Raw genomic sequence first — 17,634 nt, 5'->3', positions numbered from 1 at the left:
AGTTTTCCCTAATGGTAACATCTTGCATAGCTATAGTACAATATCAAAACCAGGAAATTGACATTGGTACAATCCACAGACTTTATTCACATTTTCCCAGTTTTACATACATGCATTTGTGTGTGTATGTGTGTGTGTAGGTCTGTGCAATTTTATCTTGTGTGGATTCATGCAACTACTACCACAATAGCTAGAACTGTCTGATCACCACAAAAATCCCTCGTGCTGTCTCTCTAGAATTGCATCCATTCATCTTCCCTTCCCCTGTCCCTAACCACAGGCAACCACTGATCTATTCTCCATGCCTGTAACTCTTGTTATTTCAAAAATACATACTTGGAATCATATAGTGTGTAATCATTTGGGCTTGGCTCTTTCCACTTGGCACAGTTCCCTGGAGATTCACCCAAGTGGTTGCTTGTGTCAATAGTTTGTCCTTTTGGCCGGGCGCGGTGGCTCAAGCCTGTAATTCCAGCACTTTGGGAGGCCGAGACGGGCGGATGACGAGGTCAGGAGATCGAGACCATCCTGGCTAACCCGGTGAAACCCCGTCTCTACTAAAAAAAATACAAAAAAAAAAAACTAGCCGGGCGAGGTGGCGGGCGCCTGTAGTCCCAGCTACTCGGGAGGCTGAGCCAGGAGAATGGCGTGAACCTGGGAGGCGGAGCTTGCAGTGAGCCGAGATGCGGCCACTGCACTCCAGCCTGGGCGACAGAGCAAGACTCCGTCTCAAAAAAAAAAAAATAGTTTGTCCTTTTTATTGCTGAGTAGTAATCCATGGTATAGATGTACCATGGTATATTTAACCATCCATTGAAGGACATTTGGGTTGTTTCCACCTTTGAGCTGTTACAAATAGAACTGCTATGAGTTATTTTATGACGTGGCCTTGGGTAATCATCTTTCTAAGCCTGGAAATAGTAACTACCACACAGGATGGCTCTGAATAGTCAATGAGGAGAAATATATGTAAGGGAACTGGTGCAGGGTTTGGCACAGAGTATATACTTAGTAATTTTTTTAAAACGATGGTTATGAAGAGATAATACTTCCTTGAATGTGTAAGTTCTAGTATGTAGTATTTTTAAAAGGCATAGGCGTTGATATTATTATTCCTGTATTAGCTGTTCTCACGCTGCTAATAAAGACATACCCAAGACTGGGTAATTTATAAAGGAAAGAGGTTTAATGAACTCACAGCTCCACATGGCTAGGGAGGCCTCACAATCATGGCGGAAGACAAGGAGGAGCAAGTCACATCTTACATGGATGGCGGCAGGCAGAGAGAACGAGAACAAAGTGAAAGAGGTTTCCCCTTATAAAACCGTCAGATCTTGTGAGACTTATTCACTACCATGAGAACAGTATGGGGGAACTGCCCCCATGACTGAGTTATCTTCCACTGGGTCCTTCCCACAACGCGTGGGAATTATGAGAGCTACAATTCAAGATGAGATTTGGGTTCGGATACAGCCAAACTGTGTCAGTTAGTCATTCTTGAACATCTGTGTATGTGTGATACTTTATTTACAGATGAGAAATTAAGGTCTAGAGAGATTAATTAACTTTCCTAGGTTCAGCCAGTCCATGGCAAGATTGGGATTCAAACCCACGTTTAACATAGACAGTAGGAACCATGGAAGGACTTAAAGCAGGGGAGGGATGTGATCAGATTTGTGTTTTAGGAAACTTAGTCTGGATGCACTGTAAATAATATTGCTTTATTGCTGAACACTTAGAGTATTTCTGATTTTTCATTAAAATAATGATAATCATATAGTGCTTAAAGCTTTTTCTGATTTCGAATTATAAGTGTCTATTACTATCAAATCTATTTGGTTTCTGAGTTGAAAAAGAAGCATTCTGATAGCAAGAGTTTGGATGGTAAGGGATACCAGTACTTCCTTAAGCTATAATCCCAATAGAGGACTGATTGAAATATTTTGCTACATATTGCCACCTTTGTTTCTATAAACATGTGTTTGATTCATAGAACCTTAGGACAAACCCTTTAGTTCACAGATTGGCAAACTAAAGTTCAGAAAGTAGAAGTACTAGCCAGGGTAGAATCCAGGGCCCAGCAAAGAATGAGAGTTGTAGTTGCTCTATATCCTCACCAGCACTTAGTATTTCATTTGACAGAGTCTGTCACCCAGGCTCAATGTCATTAGTTATTCAGAAAATTCAGTGCAGTGTTGCAATCCTAGCTCACTGCAGCTTCAAACTCCTGGGTTCAAACTGTCCTGCCTCAGCTTCATGAGTAGCTGGGATGACAGGCACGTGCCACCATGCCTCACTAATTGTTTTTTTTGTGTGTTTGTTTTGTAGATACAGGGTCTCGCTATGTTGCCCCGGCTGGCCTCAAACTGCTGGGCCCAAACAATCCTCCTGCCTTAGCCACCCAAAGTGCTGGGATTACAGGTGTGAGCCACTGTGCCTGGCCCTACCTCTCACTTTCTCTGTCTCTATACTGCCATATGCCTTTTCCCTTCCCTTCTCTTCCCTTCTCTTCCCTTCTCCTCCCTTCTCCTCCCTTCTCTTCCCTTCTCTTCCCTCCTCTTCCCTCCTCTTCCCTCCTATCCTCTCCTCTCCTCTTACCTCCCCTCCCTTCCCCTTCCCCCCTCCCCTCTCTTCCCCTCCTCTCCATCCCCCTCCCCTCCCCTCCCCTTTTTCTTTCATCTTGCTCTGTCACCACCACCCCCTTTTTCTTTCCTCTTGCTCTGTCACCCAGCTGGAGTGTGGTGGCGTGATCTTGGTTCACTGCAACCTCTGCTTGCCAGGTTCAAGCTATTCTCTTGCCTCAGCCTCTCGAGTAGGTGGGATTACAGGCGCCTGCCACCATACCTGGTTAATTTTTTGTATTTTTAGTAGAGACGGATTTTCACCATGTTGGCCAGGCTTGTCTCAAACTCCTGACCTCAGGTGATCCACCTGCCTCAGCCTCTCAAAATGCTGGGATTACAGACATGAGCCACCATGCCCGGCCTCTTGGCTCTTTTTAAATCATTCCCAACTCCTTCATTTGCTTTTTGCAGTCCTATCTTCTGTTCTCAGCAAGGCTAGCTTTTTGATGTTTCTGGAATGACCTTCCCTTCTGAGATGGTTATTTTTAAAATCCCTTCTTTCCTGAGTTCTGCCAGTGTCTTCTTTGGCTGTCTTGAGTGTCTTTTCTTTGAACAATTACATCTTTGCTTTGATCTCTTGTTTTAAAATTCATTAAGCCCTTTGACTTCTTTGTTCATGATTATCATCTGTTTCGTGTTAGCTTTTTTTTCTTTTTCTTTTTCTTTTTTTTTTTTTGGTGATTGTCTTTCATCTGCTGTTTGTTTTTCCTGTTTCCTGCCTCCCTCTCCTGCTTTTTTCAGTAACATATTTGTATAAGTCTGGTGCTATTTCTTTTTTACTATAACTCCCCTTTAGATGAAGTGAGTTCTTCTGAACCAGCTACTTGTGGGATTGTGTGTGGAGAAAGGACTAGAGTAGAATTCCAGGCTGGCAGGAATTCTCTTGGCTTCATAGTGAAGCTCCTTCTGACAGGGTTTTGTGTGAGTATGTGAATTGGTTTAGCCCTTTCCTCTTCCGATCAGTTGGAGCTTGGCAGCTGCGGGGCTATAAAAATGGAACATCTGTGTGTTTCCCTGGTCACCCCACTCCCCTACTTCTCCTTGGTGCCAGTGGGACCAGAGAGGCTCCCAGAGCCAGCCGGTCCATCACCATCCCAATGTTCTACTGAAGGTGTGGTAAGTTGTGCCCTCAAGGTGCAGCCCCCTTTTTTGGAGAACTTCGAGTTTTGCCAGCTCTCCCTGAGGCCTGCAGCCATAGCGTTCTCTACTGGCATTAACCTTCTGGATCTTCTCAGCACCCCTCATTGCCACACAGGCTGATGTGATAGCTTGCAACTCTCAGCACCGTCACCCGTCACCCTCTGGCCCCTGGAGTGCTCAACCCAGAAAGGCTGGGAAGTTAATGCCTCCAGGAGCAGCTCTCAAGTGGACACTTCTGAGGCATGCTTCCTGCAGTCTTACTAGGGTCCCCAGGACATTGGAGCCCCACTGGCCCACAGGGGTGACGTGTTCTTGCACCTCTGTCAAAAAATAAAAATTTATGGAAGAGCCTATGATTATTCTCCTTAGCTGTGTTAACATAATGAATTATGTTTCTATAATTAACCATCTTTGCACTCCCGGAATGATGTGTTATTTTTACAGGTACTACTGAATTCTCTTTGCTTATATTTTAAGATTTTAAAAACAATATTTATAAATGAGATGAATCTGTAGCTTTCTGTTTTTGTGTAACCTCTATTAGGTTTCAGTGTCAGTATTCTCACTTCATTACAATAATTTGGTAGTTTTCCTTCTTTTTAGGCTCTGGAACAGTTGAAGAAACATTGAGATTATTTGGAGTTGCCTATAAAACCTTTAGGACCTGGTGCTTTTTTCTTTTTAGTGGTGGTGGTGGTGAGAGACCTCTTTTACAGCTTCTCTACTTCTACAACAATTAGTCTATTTAGGCTGGACATGGTGGCTCACAGCTATAATCCCAGCACTTTGAGAGGCTGAAGTGGAAGGACTGCTTGAGCCCAGGAGTTCAAGACCAACCTGGGCAACATAGTGAGACCAGATCTCTACAAATTAAAAAATTAGTTAGTCATGGTGGTGCACACCTGTGGTCCCAACTACTTGGGAGGCTGAGGTGGGAGGATCACCTGAGTCTGGGGAGGTAGAGGCTGCAGTGAGCTGTGATCATGCCACTGCACTCTGGCCTAGGGGATAGAGTGAAACCTTGTCTCCAAAGTATAAAAAAAAAAAAAAAAGGGAAAGAAAATCAGAAAATTAGTCTACTTAAATGGTTTCGGTAGGTCACAGTGGCTCATGTCCCTTGACCTCGGGAGGCCAAGGTGGGCGGATCACTTGAGGTCAGGAGTTGGAGACCATCCTGGCCAACATGGTGAAACCCTGTCTTTACTAAAAATACAAAAATTAGACAGGCACGATGGTGGGTGCCTATAATCCCAGCTACTCAGGAGGCTGACACAGGAGAATCGCTTGAACCCGGGAGGCAGAGGTTGTGGTGAGCCAGGATCGTGCCACTGCACTCCAGCCTGAGCAACAGAGAGAGAGACTGTCTCAAAAATAAATAAATAAATATGTAAATAGTTTCTATTGGGGTCACTTTGGTAAATTATTTTTTCCTAAAAGATTATTCATAAAAATCTAGTATTTAAGTTTAAAAGACTAATTCAAATTCCTAAAAAAAAAAACCTCAGTTGAAACATGTCAGTAGGCTAGCTATGGCCTGTGAACTGCCATTTTGCAACCACTAGATAGAGAATTTTCGACCTGAAAGAGGCCCCGTGGATCCTATACTGGGGGTTGCAAACAGGTAACATGCCTGGCAGACGACTGACTTGTGTGAGGTGAAGACTTTAGTGAATTAGAGAGCCAATACCTCAACTAAAGACAAGCAAGTTAATTTTAAACAATATTTAAACCAAAACACTATGCAGGTCAAATAAAACTGTCTGCAAGTTCACTTGGCACATCACGTGCCATAGCTCGTTTGTGGCCTCTGCCAGCCCAGCCTCCTTCCTCATAACCACACCTCCCGAACATCTCACATTTTAGCTATGTCTCAGGCTCCCCAAACAGACCCTGCCCTTTCTTCGTGTATCTTTTTTTTTTTTTTTTTTTGAGATGGAGTTTTGCTCTTGTTGCCCAGGCTGGGGTGCAATGGCGTGATCTCGGCTCACCGCAACTTCCGCCTCCTGGGTTCAAGCCATTCTCCTGCCTCAGCCTCCCGACTAACTGGGACTATAGGCATGCACCACCATGCCCGGCTAATTTTTTATTTTTAGTAGAGATGTTCTCCATGTTGGTTAGGTTGGTCTCAAACTCCCAACCATGGAGTCTATCTCTGTCACCCAGGCTGGAATGCAGTGGCTCCATCTTGGCTCACTGCAACCTCTGCCTCCCAGGTTCAAGCGATTCTCCTGCCTCAGCCTCCCAAGTGGCTGGGACTACAGGCACCCACCACCACGCCTGGCTAATTTTTTTGTTTGTATTTTTGTAGAGACGGGGTTTCACCATGTTGGCCAGGATGGTCTCGATCTCCTGACCTTGTGATCCACCCGCCTCAGCCTCCCAAAGTGCTGGGATTACAGGCGTGAGGCATCGTGCCTGACCACCTCTTGATATATCTTTTTTTTTTTTTCTTTTTTTTAAAGATGGAGATTCACTCTGTCTCCAGGCTGCAGTGCAGTGCTACAGTCTTGGCTCACTGCAACCTCTGCCTCCCAGGTTCAAGAAACTCTCCTGCCTCAGCCTCCCAAGTAGCTAGGACTAGAGGTGCCCACTACCAAGCCCAGCTAATTTTTGTATTTTTAGTAGAGACGGGGTTTCATCATGTTGGCCAGGCTGGTCTCAATCTCTTGACCTTGTGATCTTCCCGCTTTGGTCTCCCAAAGTTCTGGGATTACAGACGTGAGCCACCGCTCCTGGCCTCATATATCTTTCATAGCTTTATTATAGCAAGACTTTCTCTGAGGATTTTACTTCCCCGCCATATTGTGAACTCCTGGTAAGCAGGGACCATGTCTTATTCACCTTCGTATGCTTTATAAACATTTGTTGTATAGCTTTTATAATCAGCAAAACAATAAGAATTTTTTTTTTTTTGAGACGGAGTCTCGCTGTGTCTCCCAGGCTGGAGTGCAGTGGCGTGATCTCGGCTCACTGCAAGCTCCGCCTCCCGGGTTCACGCCATTCTCCCGCCTCAGCCTCCCAAGTAGCTGGGACTACAGGTGCCCGCCACCACGCCCAGCTAGTTTTTTGTATTTTTAGTCGAGACGGGGTTTCACCATGTTAGCCAGGATAGTCTCGATCTCCTGACCTTGTGATCCACCCGCCTCGGCCTCCCAAAGTGCTGGGATTACAGGCTTGAGCCACCGCGCCCGGCCTTTTTTTTTTTTTTTTTTTTTTTTTTTTTTTTTTTTTGAGATGGAGTTCTCACTCTGTCACCTAGGCTTGAGTGCAATGGCGCAATCTCTCACCTAGGCTTGAGTGCAATGGCTCGCTGCAACCTCCGCCTCCCAGGCTCAGATGATGCTCCCGCCTCAGCCTCCTGAGTAGCTGGGATTATAGGTGCATGCCCCCACACGGGGCTAGTTTTTGTATTTTTAGTAGAGACGGGGTTTCACCATGTTGGCCCGGCTGGCCTTGAACTCATGACCTCAGGCGATCCACCCGCATCAGCCTCTCAAAGTGTTGGAATTACAGGTGTGAGCCACCGTGCTTGACCGAATCTTCTCATCTTGAAAATAAATTGTTTGCCAGGCGCGGTGGCTCAAGCCTGTAATCCCAGCACTTTGGGAGGCTGAGACGGGCGGATCACTAGGTCAGGAGATCGAGACCATCCTGGCTAACACGGCGAAACCCCGTCTCTACTAAAAAATACAAAAAACTAGCCGGGTGAGGTGGTGGGCGCCTGTGGTCCCAGCTACTCCGGAGGCTGAGGCAGGAGAATGGTGTAAACCCAGGAGGCGGAGCTTGCAGTGAGCTGAGATCTGGCCACTGCACTCCAGCCTGGGTGACAGAGCCAGACTCAGTCTCAAAAAAAAAAAAAAAGAAAAGAAAAGAAATTGTTTGTGGAATTGAATCGAACTCCATTTTATACATTATGAAAATAAGGCCCCAAGTAGTTAAGTGACTTCCCTAAGATCACATAGGAATAGGACCAGTGCTCTTTTTGGCATTCTACCCTGTAATAGTTCGTTATAAAATCAGGAACTGTAATATAAATGAAACTTTCTTACTTTCTAGAACTGACTTTAATGCCTGACTCTGAATCCCCAGTCTGCCTCCTTGCAGATAATTTAATTTAGGATGTCTTCAGGTAAATTGAGATCCAATCCAGTAATTTTGAGTGGATATAATTTCAGGCTTTTTGATTCATCTTGGGCCCGTTCAAAGCTCTCCAAACTTCCTGCCTCTTCTTCCCCAAAGCTGATCTAATTCCTAGAGAAATTGTACAACCACAGCTGGCAAGAGGTGAGGTTGGCAGTAACCATTTTCAGAGTCTCATCAGGTCTTAACTGGCATCATCTGAGGCCTCTTGTGAGCCTGGATACTTTCCTTGTCACTCTTGGATCCTCAGGCAGTTCAGAGGACTGATGGGACACCCCTCCTGCCTATAGCCATCTCCTACCATCTCTCTTGCCTTCTCCAGGCCCAGTTGTTTCTTTCAGAAGCCCCCTAAACTTTTGAAGGGGATCCTCTTATATTTCCTTCCTTAAAACTAGGTCTGCAGTGGGGGAGGCAAAAACTCCATACCTCATCTGTCTCTCTCTTTTTCTAAAACTTTCTCTTCTTTCTCTCTCTAAATTCTTTACCTCTTTTCTGTCCCTTCTCACCTCTGTGTGTAATTACTGCCCCACCCCAAGAGTGGCCTTTGTCTTTCTTCTCAGTTGACCAGCTGTCTTTGCTGCACTCAGTGCCTTTCTGTCTACCTATCAGTTGGAGGCGGGTTGACAGATACACCCCACGGGATAGGAATGGCAGAGCAGGTGATGCTGGAAATCAAGAGTTTTCAGGCCGGGCGCAGTGGCTCACGCCTGTAATCCCAGCACTTTGGGAGGTCAAGGCAGGTGGATCACGAGGTCGGGAGATCGAGACCATCCTGGCTAACACGGTGAAACCCCGTCTCTACTAAAAATACAAAAAAAAATTAGCTGGGTGTGGTGGCAGGCGCCTGTAGTCCCAGCTACTCGGGAGGCTGAGGCAGGAGGATGGTGTGAACCCATGAGGCAGAGCTTGCAGTAAGCTGAGATCGCGCCACTGCACTCCAGCCTGGGCAACAGAGCGAGACGCCATCTCAAAAACTAATTAAAAAAAAAAAAAAGAAATCACAGTTTTCTACTGAGGATCCTGGTGAAAGAGCAAACTGAGATACTTAATTGTCATCTTTAATAGAAAAAACCGCTTTAGAGCCTATATTTTTCTGTACCTTTAGAAAGACCCCAGAGATTTGAGTTCTAGTCACCAAATTCCATTCAATATTTGATACTTGATTTAGGTGAGGTCTTCTGTTTTGCTGAGTTTTTTAAATTGTCCTGATTTAACCAGACTTATGGGGCAGTACTTTGCACTCACATTCCACGGCCTCCAAGTTGTAAGTCTCAGAGTGGTCCCTGGCCTAAGGTGCTGGATGGATGAACCTACTCCCAGCCTAGAAGCCTCCCACTGTAACCAAGTACACCCATTTTTCTATGAGATAAGAGAATGAGGTATCTTTTTAAATCAACTTTTTCCTCTTCTTTCTTTTCATCTTTTTCTTCTGTTCCCCACTTCCTACTTAGCTGATTAAAAATGCAGTTATAACCTTTTACTTTCCTTTCACCAGACACTCCTACAGGGCAAGTGTATCTGTGTGCTTACTTAAAAGCTCCAGAGTAGAAACCTCTCCCACCAGATTGCCTTGAGAGACAATAGTCAATTTACAAACAAAAGTATGCCTGCCAGGAAACTCTACCCCACCTGGAGAGTATCTCCAGACACGGCCACTTGACAACTTAGTTCTGCCCAAGATGGTGTCAGCTGACCAGGTGGTAGCTAAGGCATCAAAGTCAAAGTGAGTCATGCAGACTCCCACCTGCTCATTCCCCAGTCTGCATGCCAGTTATGCCAAATCCCCTCCCCGCCCCGCTTTTTTTTTTTTTTTTTTTTTTTGAGACAGAGTCTCGCTCTGTCATCCAGGCTGGAGTGCAGTGGTGCTTACTGCCACCTCTGCCTCCTGGGTTCAAGCGGTTCTCTTGCCTCAGCCTCCTGAGTAGCTGGGATTACAGGTGCATGCTACTATGCCCAGCTAATTTTTGTATTTTTAGTAAAGACGGGGGGATTCACCATGTTGGTCAGGCTGGTCTCGAACTCCTGACCTTGTGATCTGCCCGCCTCGGCCTCCTAAAGGGCTGGTGTTACAAGTGTGAGCCACCGAGCCCGGGCCCCAAGTCCCCTTTAAAAGCCCCCACTCTCTGCTCCAAAAGCAAAGAGAGACTCTAAGGCAGGAAGCCTATACTGTTCCCCTTAAGCTAACTTTGGAATCAAAAGTCACTTTCTTTATACCAGACCTTGCTTTTTTTTTTTTTTTTTTTTCAGGTGAAATATCTCTCTGTCACCCAAGCTGGAGTGCAGTGGCACAATCTCGGCTCACTGCAACCTCTACCTCCCGGGTTCAAGTGATTCTCCCACTTCAGCCTCCTGAGTAGCTGGGATTACAGGCACCCACCACCTCACCCAGCTAATTTTTTTGTATTTTTAGTAGAGATGGGGTCTTACCATGTTGGCCAGGCTGGACCAGACCTTGCTTCTGTTAATTGAATGCTATAAATGAAGAGGAAGTGTACCTGAAATTTAGCTACAGTGCTTTCCTTTCTTTCTTTCTTTCTTTCTTTTTTTTTTTAAAAAAGGCCCTGGCCGGTAGTGGTGATTTACGCCTGTAATCCCAGCACTTTGGGAGGCTGAGGCAGGTGGATCACTTGAGGTCAGAAGCTTGAGACCAGCCTGGGCAACATGGTGAAACCCTGTCTCTACTAAAAATACAAAAATCAGCTGGGGCATGGTGGCACACGCCTGTAATCCCAGCTACTTGGGCGGCTGAGGCAGGAGAATCACTTGAACCTGGGAGGCAGAGGTTGCAGTGAGCTGAGATCGGGCCACTGCACTCCATCCTGGGAACAAAGTGAGGCAGTGTCTCAAAAAAAAAAAAAAAACAACCCTATCTTTGCAGGACAGGTGAGCCCCCAAATTGAGACTTAACTCAGAAGAGTTCTTGGCTTTGCCCAAGGAAGGAATTCAAGGGTGAGCTGGTGGTGTTAGACAGCAATCTTTTATTGAATAGTGCTTCTCCTTGTGGAGCAGGGCTAACTCATAAGCAGTGAATCCAGAGTCGGCATCCATTGTATGGGATGTTGGCAACTGTATTTATACTCACCTCTAATCCCTTCTCAGCCTTTTGGCTAAGATCAAGTGTAATGTACTCATTCCTACCCACTTTCAATCACATGCAAATTAAGGGGCAGATTAATGCAAATTGAGGGGTGAGTTTTTAGAGCTTTCTAGGAAAGAGGTGGCAACTTCTTGGTCATTGCCAAGACACTTGTAAACAGTCATGGCACTGGTGGGAGTGCCTTATGCTAATGAGGGATGGGGACAGCTAGGGGGTCCTAGATCCTGTTTTGGTCAGCAGGGTTGTGACCAGAAAACAAGTCCTGCATTCTCCTATCTCACCAGGACTCTGGCTGCCATTTAGCTACTTTGAGCCCCAGTCTCCTATGTATGGAGTTGGGTAAAAGTTTGGGTGGTTGTGAGGATTAGCTGAGATAATGCCTGTGAGTATCCAATAAATGTTAGACTCCCACATTCCAATCCCTGTGCCCCCTGCCTCCAGAATCTTTCATTGTGACCTTAGGAGATTCTGAGAATGATATTCTCAGAGCAGGGCTTCCAGTAGCTGATGGTATGGTGGGAGGAGTGGAGTGCAGCTCTTGCTTTGTGACTAAGGAAATCTATTTGTTTCTAGTATTATTGGATTCTTGGGGAAGATTTTGTAGTCCTCCCCTTGAAAGGCAAAGGGGCTAGTTGTGCCATTTGCCCTCCCAGGAACCATGAGGAGATACATGGTAACTTATGCCTGGCAGCTCCTGAAGAAGGAACTGGTGAGGAGGGGCAAGGGTCCTGGGAGGGAAGAGCAGAAACTTGAACAGACAGGTGTTTTGAGGAAGGTAGATGCAGGTATAGGAGGGGGTCTTGGATAAATGGTGGTTATCCTGTACCTTTTGGAGTCACAGCATGGCACAAAGGAGGGACCGGACCCCTGTCCTGTAGCCTACCAGCCCCCGACACTGGGCAAGCCATAGGCCACACAGAGCCACTGAGTCCTGTTCTGTGCCCACTCTTCCTGCTATTATGAGATCCAGAGAGAACAAGGCAGGGTAGCAACATAGAGTCATAGGTTAAGCTTGTGAACTCTGAAGCCGGACTACCTGGGTTTAAATCCCCATCACCTATTAGTCATGTGACCCTAGGCAAGTTGCTTGGTTTGCTGTGCCTTTATTTTCTCTGTAAAGTGAGATGATAATATTAGTACCTACTGCGTACATTGACTGATTAAATGATTTACATATTAGAATAGTGTTTTGGATAATGCCTGACAATAGTAAATTGTACTCAATAAGTATTAATTTTATTTATAAAGTACCTTTCCCCATATTTCCATAGATACCTAATTTTTAAGAAATATAACATTACAGGTGCAGGGAAAGCTCTTTACCATCCCATGCCCCTTTATTTCTCTTTACCAGTAACCACTTTCCTGAAGTTGGTGTCACCCTATTTGTATTTTTATATATTATCACATGTATATATATCCATAAGCAATATATAGTATGTGGCACACTTTTTAAAAATGATACCATAAATAGCATCATAGTTCTTTTTTCCCCACTCAAATTCATTTCAGCTTTATCCACATTGACACACACAGACTTAGTGCTATGTTCAATCCTGTGACTGTACCATAATGTATTGATCCCTTCAATCCCTACTAATGGATACTTGTTTTTAGCCATTCATTGTTACACACAATGTTGCCATGATTACCGTCATGGCTATCCCCTTGTACATGTATGTTTCTCTGAAGAGGACACATAAAGTACATACAATTCCTCCATTGTGAAGTACACACGTCCTCAACTTTACATAATGTTGCCAAATTGCTCTTCAACATGGTTGTACCATGTTTCCCAGTTCCCAGTGATAAGTGCAAAATAGTACCTTGTTATTACTTTAATTTCCATTTCCATTATTTCTAGCAGTGTTAAGAATGGTTTCACAATTTGGCTAGGGCATGGAGGCTCATGCCTGTAATCCCAGCACTTTGGGAGGCTGAGGCAGAAGGATCACTTGAAGCCAGAGTTGGAAACCAGCCTGGGCAACAAAGTGAAATCCCCTTTTTACAAAAAATATAAATATAAATACAAATGAATAAAAACAATCTTTTCACAATTTATAGGTAATTCGAACTTTCCCTTTGAATTACCTTTGCTCATTTTGCTATTGGGTTATTTGTATTTTTCTTTTGATTTGTAGGATTACAAAAAATAAATTTTGGATCGTAATCCTTTGTTGATTATGTACATAGCAAGTATATTTTTCCAGTCTTTAGTTTGTCATCTCACTTTGTTTATGATATACTTTAAAAAGAATATTCTCTTTTTTCCTTTTTTTTTTTTTTTTTTGTTTTTTTTTTTTTTGAGACGGAGTCTCAGTCTGTCGCCCACGCTGGAGTGCAGTGGCCGGATCTCAGCTCACTGCAAACTCTGCCTCCCGGGTTTACGCCATTCTCCTGCCTCAGCCTCCCGAGTAGCTGGGACTACAGGCGCCCGCCACCTCGCCTGGCTAATTTTTTGTATTTTTTAGTAGAGACGGGGTTTCACTATGTTAGCCAGGATGGTCTCGATCTCCTGACCCCGTGATCCGCCCGTCTCGGCCTCCCAAAGTGCTGGGATTACAGGCTTGAGCCACCGCGCCCGGCCCTCTTTTTTCCTTTTTTTGTTTTTATTTATTTTTTATTTTATTTATTTTTTTGAGACAGAGTCTCACTCTATTGCCCAGGCTGGAGTGCAGTGGCACAATTTCAGCTCACTGCAACTTCCACCTCCCAGGTTCAAGCGATTCTGGTGCCTCAGCCTCCCGAGTAGCTGGGATTACAGGCACCCACCACCACACCTGGCTAATTTTTGTTTTTTTAGTACAGATGGGATTTCACCATGTTGGCCAGGCTAGTCTCAAACTCCTGGTCTCAAGCGATCAGCCCACCTTGGCCTCCCAAAGTGCTAGGATTACAGGCATGAGCCATGGTGCCAGAGCTGTTTTTTTTGTTTTTTGTTTCTTGTTGTTGTTGTTGTTGTTGTTGCAGGGTCTTGCTCTGTTACCCAGGCTGGAGTGCAGTGGTGCGATCATAGCTTATTGCAACCTTGAACTCCTGTGCCCAAGCAATCCTCCTGCCTCAGTCTCCTGAGTAGCTGGGACTATAGGCGAGTGCCACTGTGCCTAGTTAATGATATACTTTTCAACAGAAGTTAGTAAACAGAGACTTTTATTTATTTTTTGCATTTTTTTCTAACCCCTCCCCAAACTAAAGTTTTTGCATTTTTTTATTGGAAAATTTTCAAACATAGAAGTTGAAATATTTTACATATGTATGTATATGTATCATCCTCTAGATCTATCATTCACCATTTTGTTCTATTGGCTTTATGTATTTTTTTTTCTTTTTTTGTGTGGGGGGGGGCTCTTGTTGCCCGGGCTGGAGTGCAATGGCATGATCTCAGCTCCCTGCAACCTCCGCCTCCTGGGTTGAAGCGATTCTCCTGCCACAGCCTCCCTGGTAGCTGGGATTATAGGCATGCGCCACCACACCTGGCTAATTTTTTATTTTTAGTAGAGGCGGGGTTTCTCCATGTTGGTCAGGTTGGTCTCAAACTCCCAACCTCAGGTGATCCGCCCACTTCAGCCTCCCAAAGTGCTGGGATTACAGGCATGAGTCACCGCGCCCGGCCTGGCTTTATGTATTTGTATATGTGTTTGCTGAATTGTTTGAAAGTAAGCTGCATACTTTATGACATATCTTTCTTAAAAATAATGACATTACCCACATAACCAAATACCACTATTATACAAAGAAAATCAGCACTGATTTCCTAATATTATCTAATGTGCAGTCATATTCAATTTCCTTATTTGTCCCTAGAGTGCCTTTGCTCTGTCACCCAGGCTGGAGTGCAGCGGCGCGACCTCAGCTCACTGCAACCTCCGCCTTCCAGGTTCAAGTGATTCTCCTGCCTCAGCCTCCCAAGTAGCTGGGACTACAGGCACGCACCACCATGCCAGGCTAATTTTTGTATTTTTAGGAGAGACAGGGTTTCACTATGTTGGTCATGCTGGTCTCAAACTCCTGACCTCAAGTGATTCACCCACCTTGGCCTCCCAAAGTGCTGGGATTACAGGCGTGAGCCGCCGCACCTGGCCTAGAGTGCCTTTTATAGCTTGTTATCATGAATCAGTATCCAGTCAAGAAGCACACCGTTGGTATATCTCTTGAATCTTTCTTAATCTAGAGCAGCCCCCATGTCTTGTTTTTTTCATCATGAAATTGACTTTTTGAAGAAACTGGGTTCATTGATTTATAGATTGTTCTACATCCTGGATTTTTCCCTATCCTCTGTATTCACTTGTTCTCAGTCCCAATTCCAAATTCCTGGGGAAAAGATAGGGTGGCCCATCTTGGATTAGGTGTTATATTAGTTTTCTACGGCTGCCATAACAAATTACCACAATTTCATGGCATAAAACAGAGCAGATTTATTATATTACAGTACTGTAGGCGAGAAGTCTGACACAGATGTTCTTGTTCTAAAATCAAGGTGTGAGCATTCCTTTCTCAAGGCTCACAGCCTTTTCTGCTTCTAAAATCTACCCACATTCCTTGGCTTGTGGGCCCTTCATCTTGACAGCCAACAGTGTTGCATTCCTCTTACCATTATTCCTCAGATCTATCTGATTCTAAAATTCAGGCTTTGTACATCGTACCTATACTGCCTGCAATTAGTTGTGCCACTTATTTTGTGGATGGAAGTGAAGGATTTGACATTTAATTGGTTTGCTGGTACATAACGACTGGCTTCTGGGGAGAGGAGATGCCCTGACTAGTAGCTGCCAATTTCTGTGGCATAAGTACTCCTACCGTGGCCAGTTTCAAGCTACCAACTTAATTTCAGGGGGCTTGCAAACTTCCTGAAAATGTAACCATCACTCCAGTACACTACTGCATTTAATCCTGGTAAATTTTACCTTGTTCAGCGCCATCCAGCCTGCTGTTGACTGTTGAGAACAGATTGTTTCTATTGATCTTGTTTGCTTTGTTTCCATAGGGACTGTACCAGTTTGCCACGGATATCATCGTAATGATCCGAGTGTGTAAAATGTTTCGCCAAGGCCTCAGGGGATTCCGGGAATATCAAATCATTGAGAGTGCTCACTGGAAGCACCCTATCTTCTCCTTCTGGGATGTAAGCAGCTGGGCTCAGCAGGATTATGACGGCTTAAAGAGGGCAATAAATTGCAACCTACTTTCTGGCCCAAGCGCAGAACTGAGAAAGAAGACAAAAGGAAAAGCAGATGAGAGACCCAATGGTCACTTTTATTAATGACCAGACTTCTGTTGGAGAGGGTGACTTATATCATCAACCAAGAGGTTTACCTAATACCGAACCCCAGATTTAGACAGCCTTACATGCCTAGCCACAGGCAATGCTGGACCAAGGCAGTCTCCACTGCAACAGCAGGCCTGCTGCTGAAACTCATGGCAGGGAAAGGTGGAGCAAAATATGGGCTCAGAGGGAAGGAGCAATCATGCCTAGTTTTTCTCTTTCCAGATTCATCAAAGAGTTTAAGTCACTCCTCAGTGTAGAAGGAGAGAGGCCAGTAGAGTTCTACTAATAACACCTCCCTCCGTGTGGAAAGAAACCTTGGGAGTGGAGAAGTGGTCTCCATTTCAACAGTGATCAAAAGAGCCAGAAACAATCCAAGAGTCACAGTAACCAGGGTTTTCTGAACGCCCACATGCTGACTTTGTTCGTGTGTCTACTTTCTTTCCTACACCCCTACTTCGGCGCAGGGGGCATTTTCAGGGCCTTGTTCACTGTGGTGACCGTGTTTCTTTTCTTTTTTTGAGACAGAGTCTTGCTCTGTCACCCAGGCTGGAGTGCAGTGGTGCATCTTGGCTCACTGCAAGATCCATCTCCCGGGTTCACGCCATGCTCCTGCCTCAGCCTCCCTAGTAGCTGGGACTACAGGCGCCCAGCACCGCACCCGGCTAATTTTTTGTATTTTTAGTAGAGACAGGGTTTCCACCTTGTTTGCCAGGATGGTCTCAATCTCCTGACCTCGTGATCCGCCCGCCTCGACCTCCCAAAGTGCTGGGATTACAGGCGTGAGCCACCGCGCCTGGCCTGGTGATCATGTTTCTAGATTTTCTAAAAGGTCCCAATTTAAAGTATTTTATCCCAGTGGTAGATCATGTGCCCTTCTTTAGCTCAGAAAAGTTGGTCACCCTTCTGCTAACTTGTTCTGGTTCCCCAGAGGTGTCTTCGTTGCTACTGGGTGTGTTGCTCAGGGCTTCAGAGTTTCCCCAGCAATCACCTGGACAGATCCTGCCCATTTTTCTGTTGTTTCAGGAATGACTAGAGCCAGTCCCCACCCCTCTTGCATCTAGTGATTCACTCCAAGAAATTTCCCTAAAGGGCTTCTGACAGATGGTGGCCAAAGAAAGGGGGATACGGGGCTGGTGATGGGGGAAGGTTAGGCAGCCTTAGAGTGGTTTCTAAGGGGCCAGCAGATAATGTAACTAGTGTGTATGTAGCTGAGTTTAAGATAGAGCAGGCCAGCTGGAGAGGAAAGATATGCCTCATCTAAAGACATTCAGATACAAAGACTGTATTTTAAGACCCTGTGCCGGCCAAACCAAACAAGGCTGCAGCCCTGTGGTTGGGCTGAGATGAAAAACGAATGGAGTGGAAGA

The 17,634-nt window shown here is 45.1% G+C and overlaps 1 protein-coding gene across 8 annotated transcripts in view; it reads left to right on the top strand.

The window, feature by feature from the left end:
• Positions 1 to 17,634, top strand: part of LOC105496283 (cyclic nucleotide binding domain containing 2) — a 77,566-nt gene that overhangs the window by 4,261 nt on the left and 55,671 nt on the right. For 3 of the 8 annotated variants that reach the window (XM_011766554.2, XM_011766553.3, XM_071079435.1), the window contains exons 1-2: positions 11,487 to 11,710; positions 15,986 to 16,123. In XM_011766554.2, the coding sequence (XP_011764856.1) occupies positions 11,660 to 11,710; positions 15,986 to 16,123 (189 nt within the window). In that variant the 5' untranslated portion in view covers positions 11,487 to 11,659. Of the gene's footprint in view, positions 1 to 2,330; positions 2,422 to 11,486; positions 11,711 to 15,985; positions 16,124 to 16,147; positions 16,309 to 17,634 lie in introns of those variants that run through there. The other 5 variants (XM_071079433.1, XM_011766550.2, XM_011766555.3 and 2 more) reach the window with 3 other exon arrangements.

This window comes from Macaca nemestrina, chromosome 15 (assembly GCF_043159975.1).
Source record: "Macaca nemestrina isolate mMacNem1 chromosome 15, mMacNem.hap1, whole genome shotgun sequence".
Classification (NCBI taxonomy): domain Eukaryota; kingdom Metazoa; phylum Chordata; class Mammalia; order Primates; family Cercopithecidae; genus Macaca; species Macaca nemestrina.
This window is presented reverse-complemented; position numbering and strand designations above follow the sequence as displayed.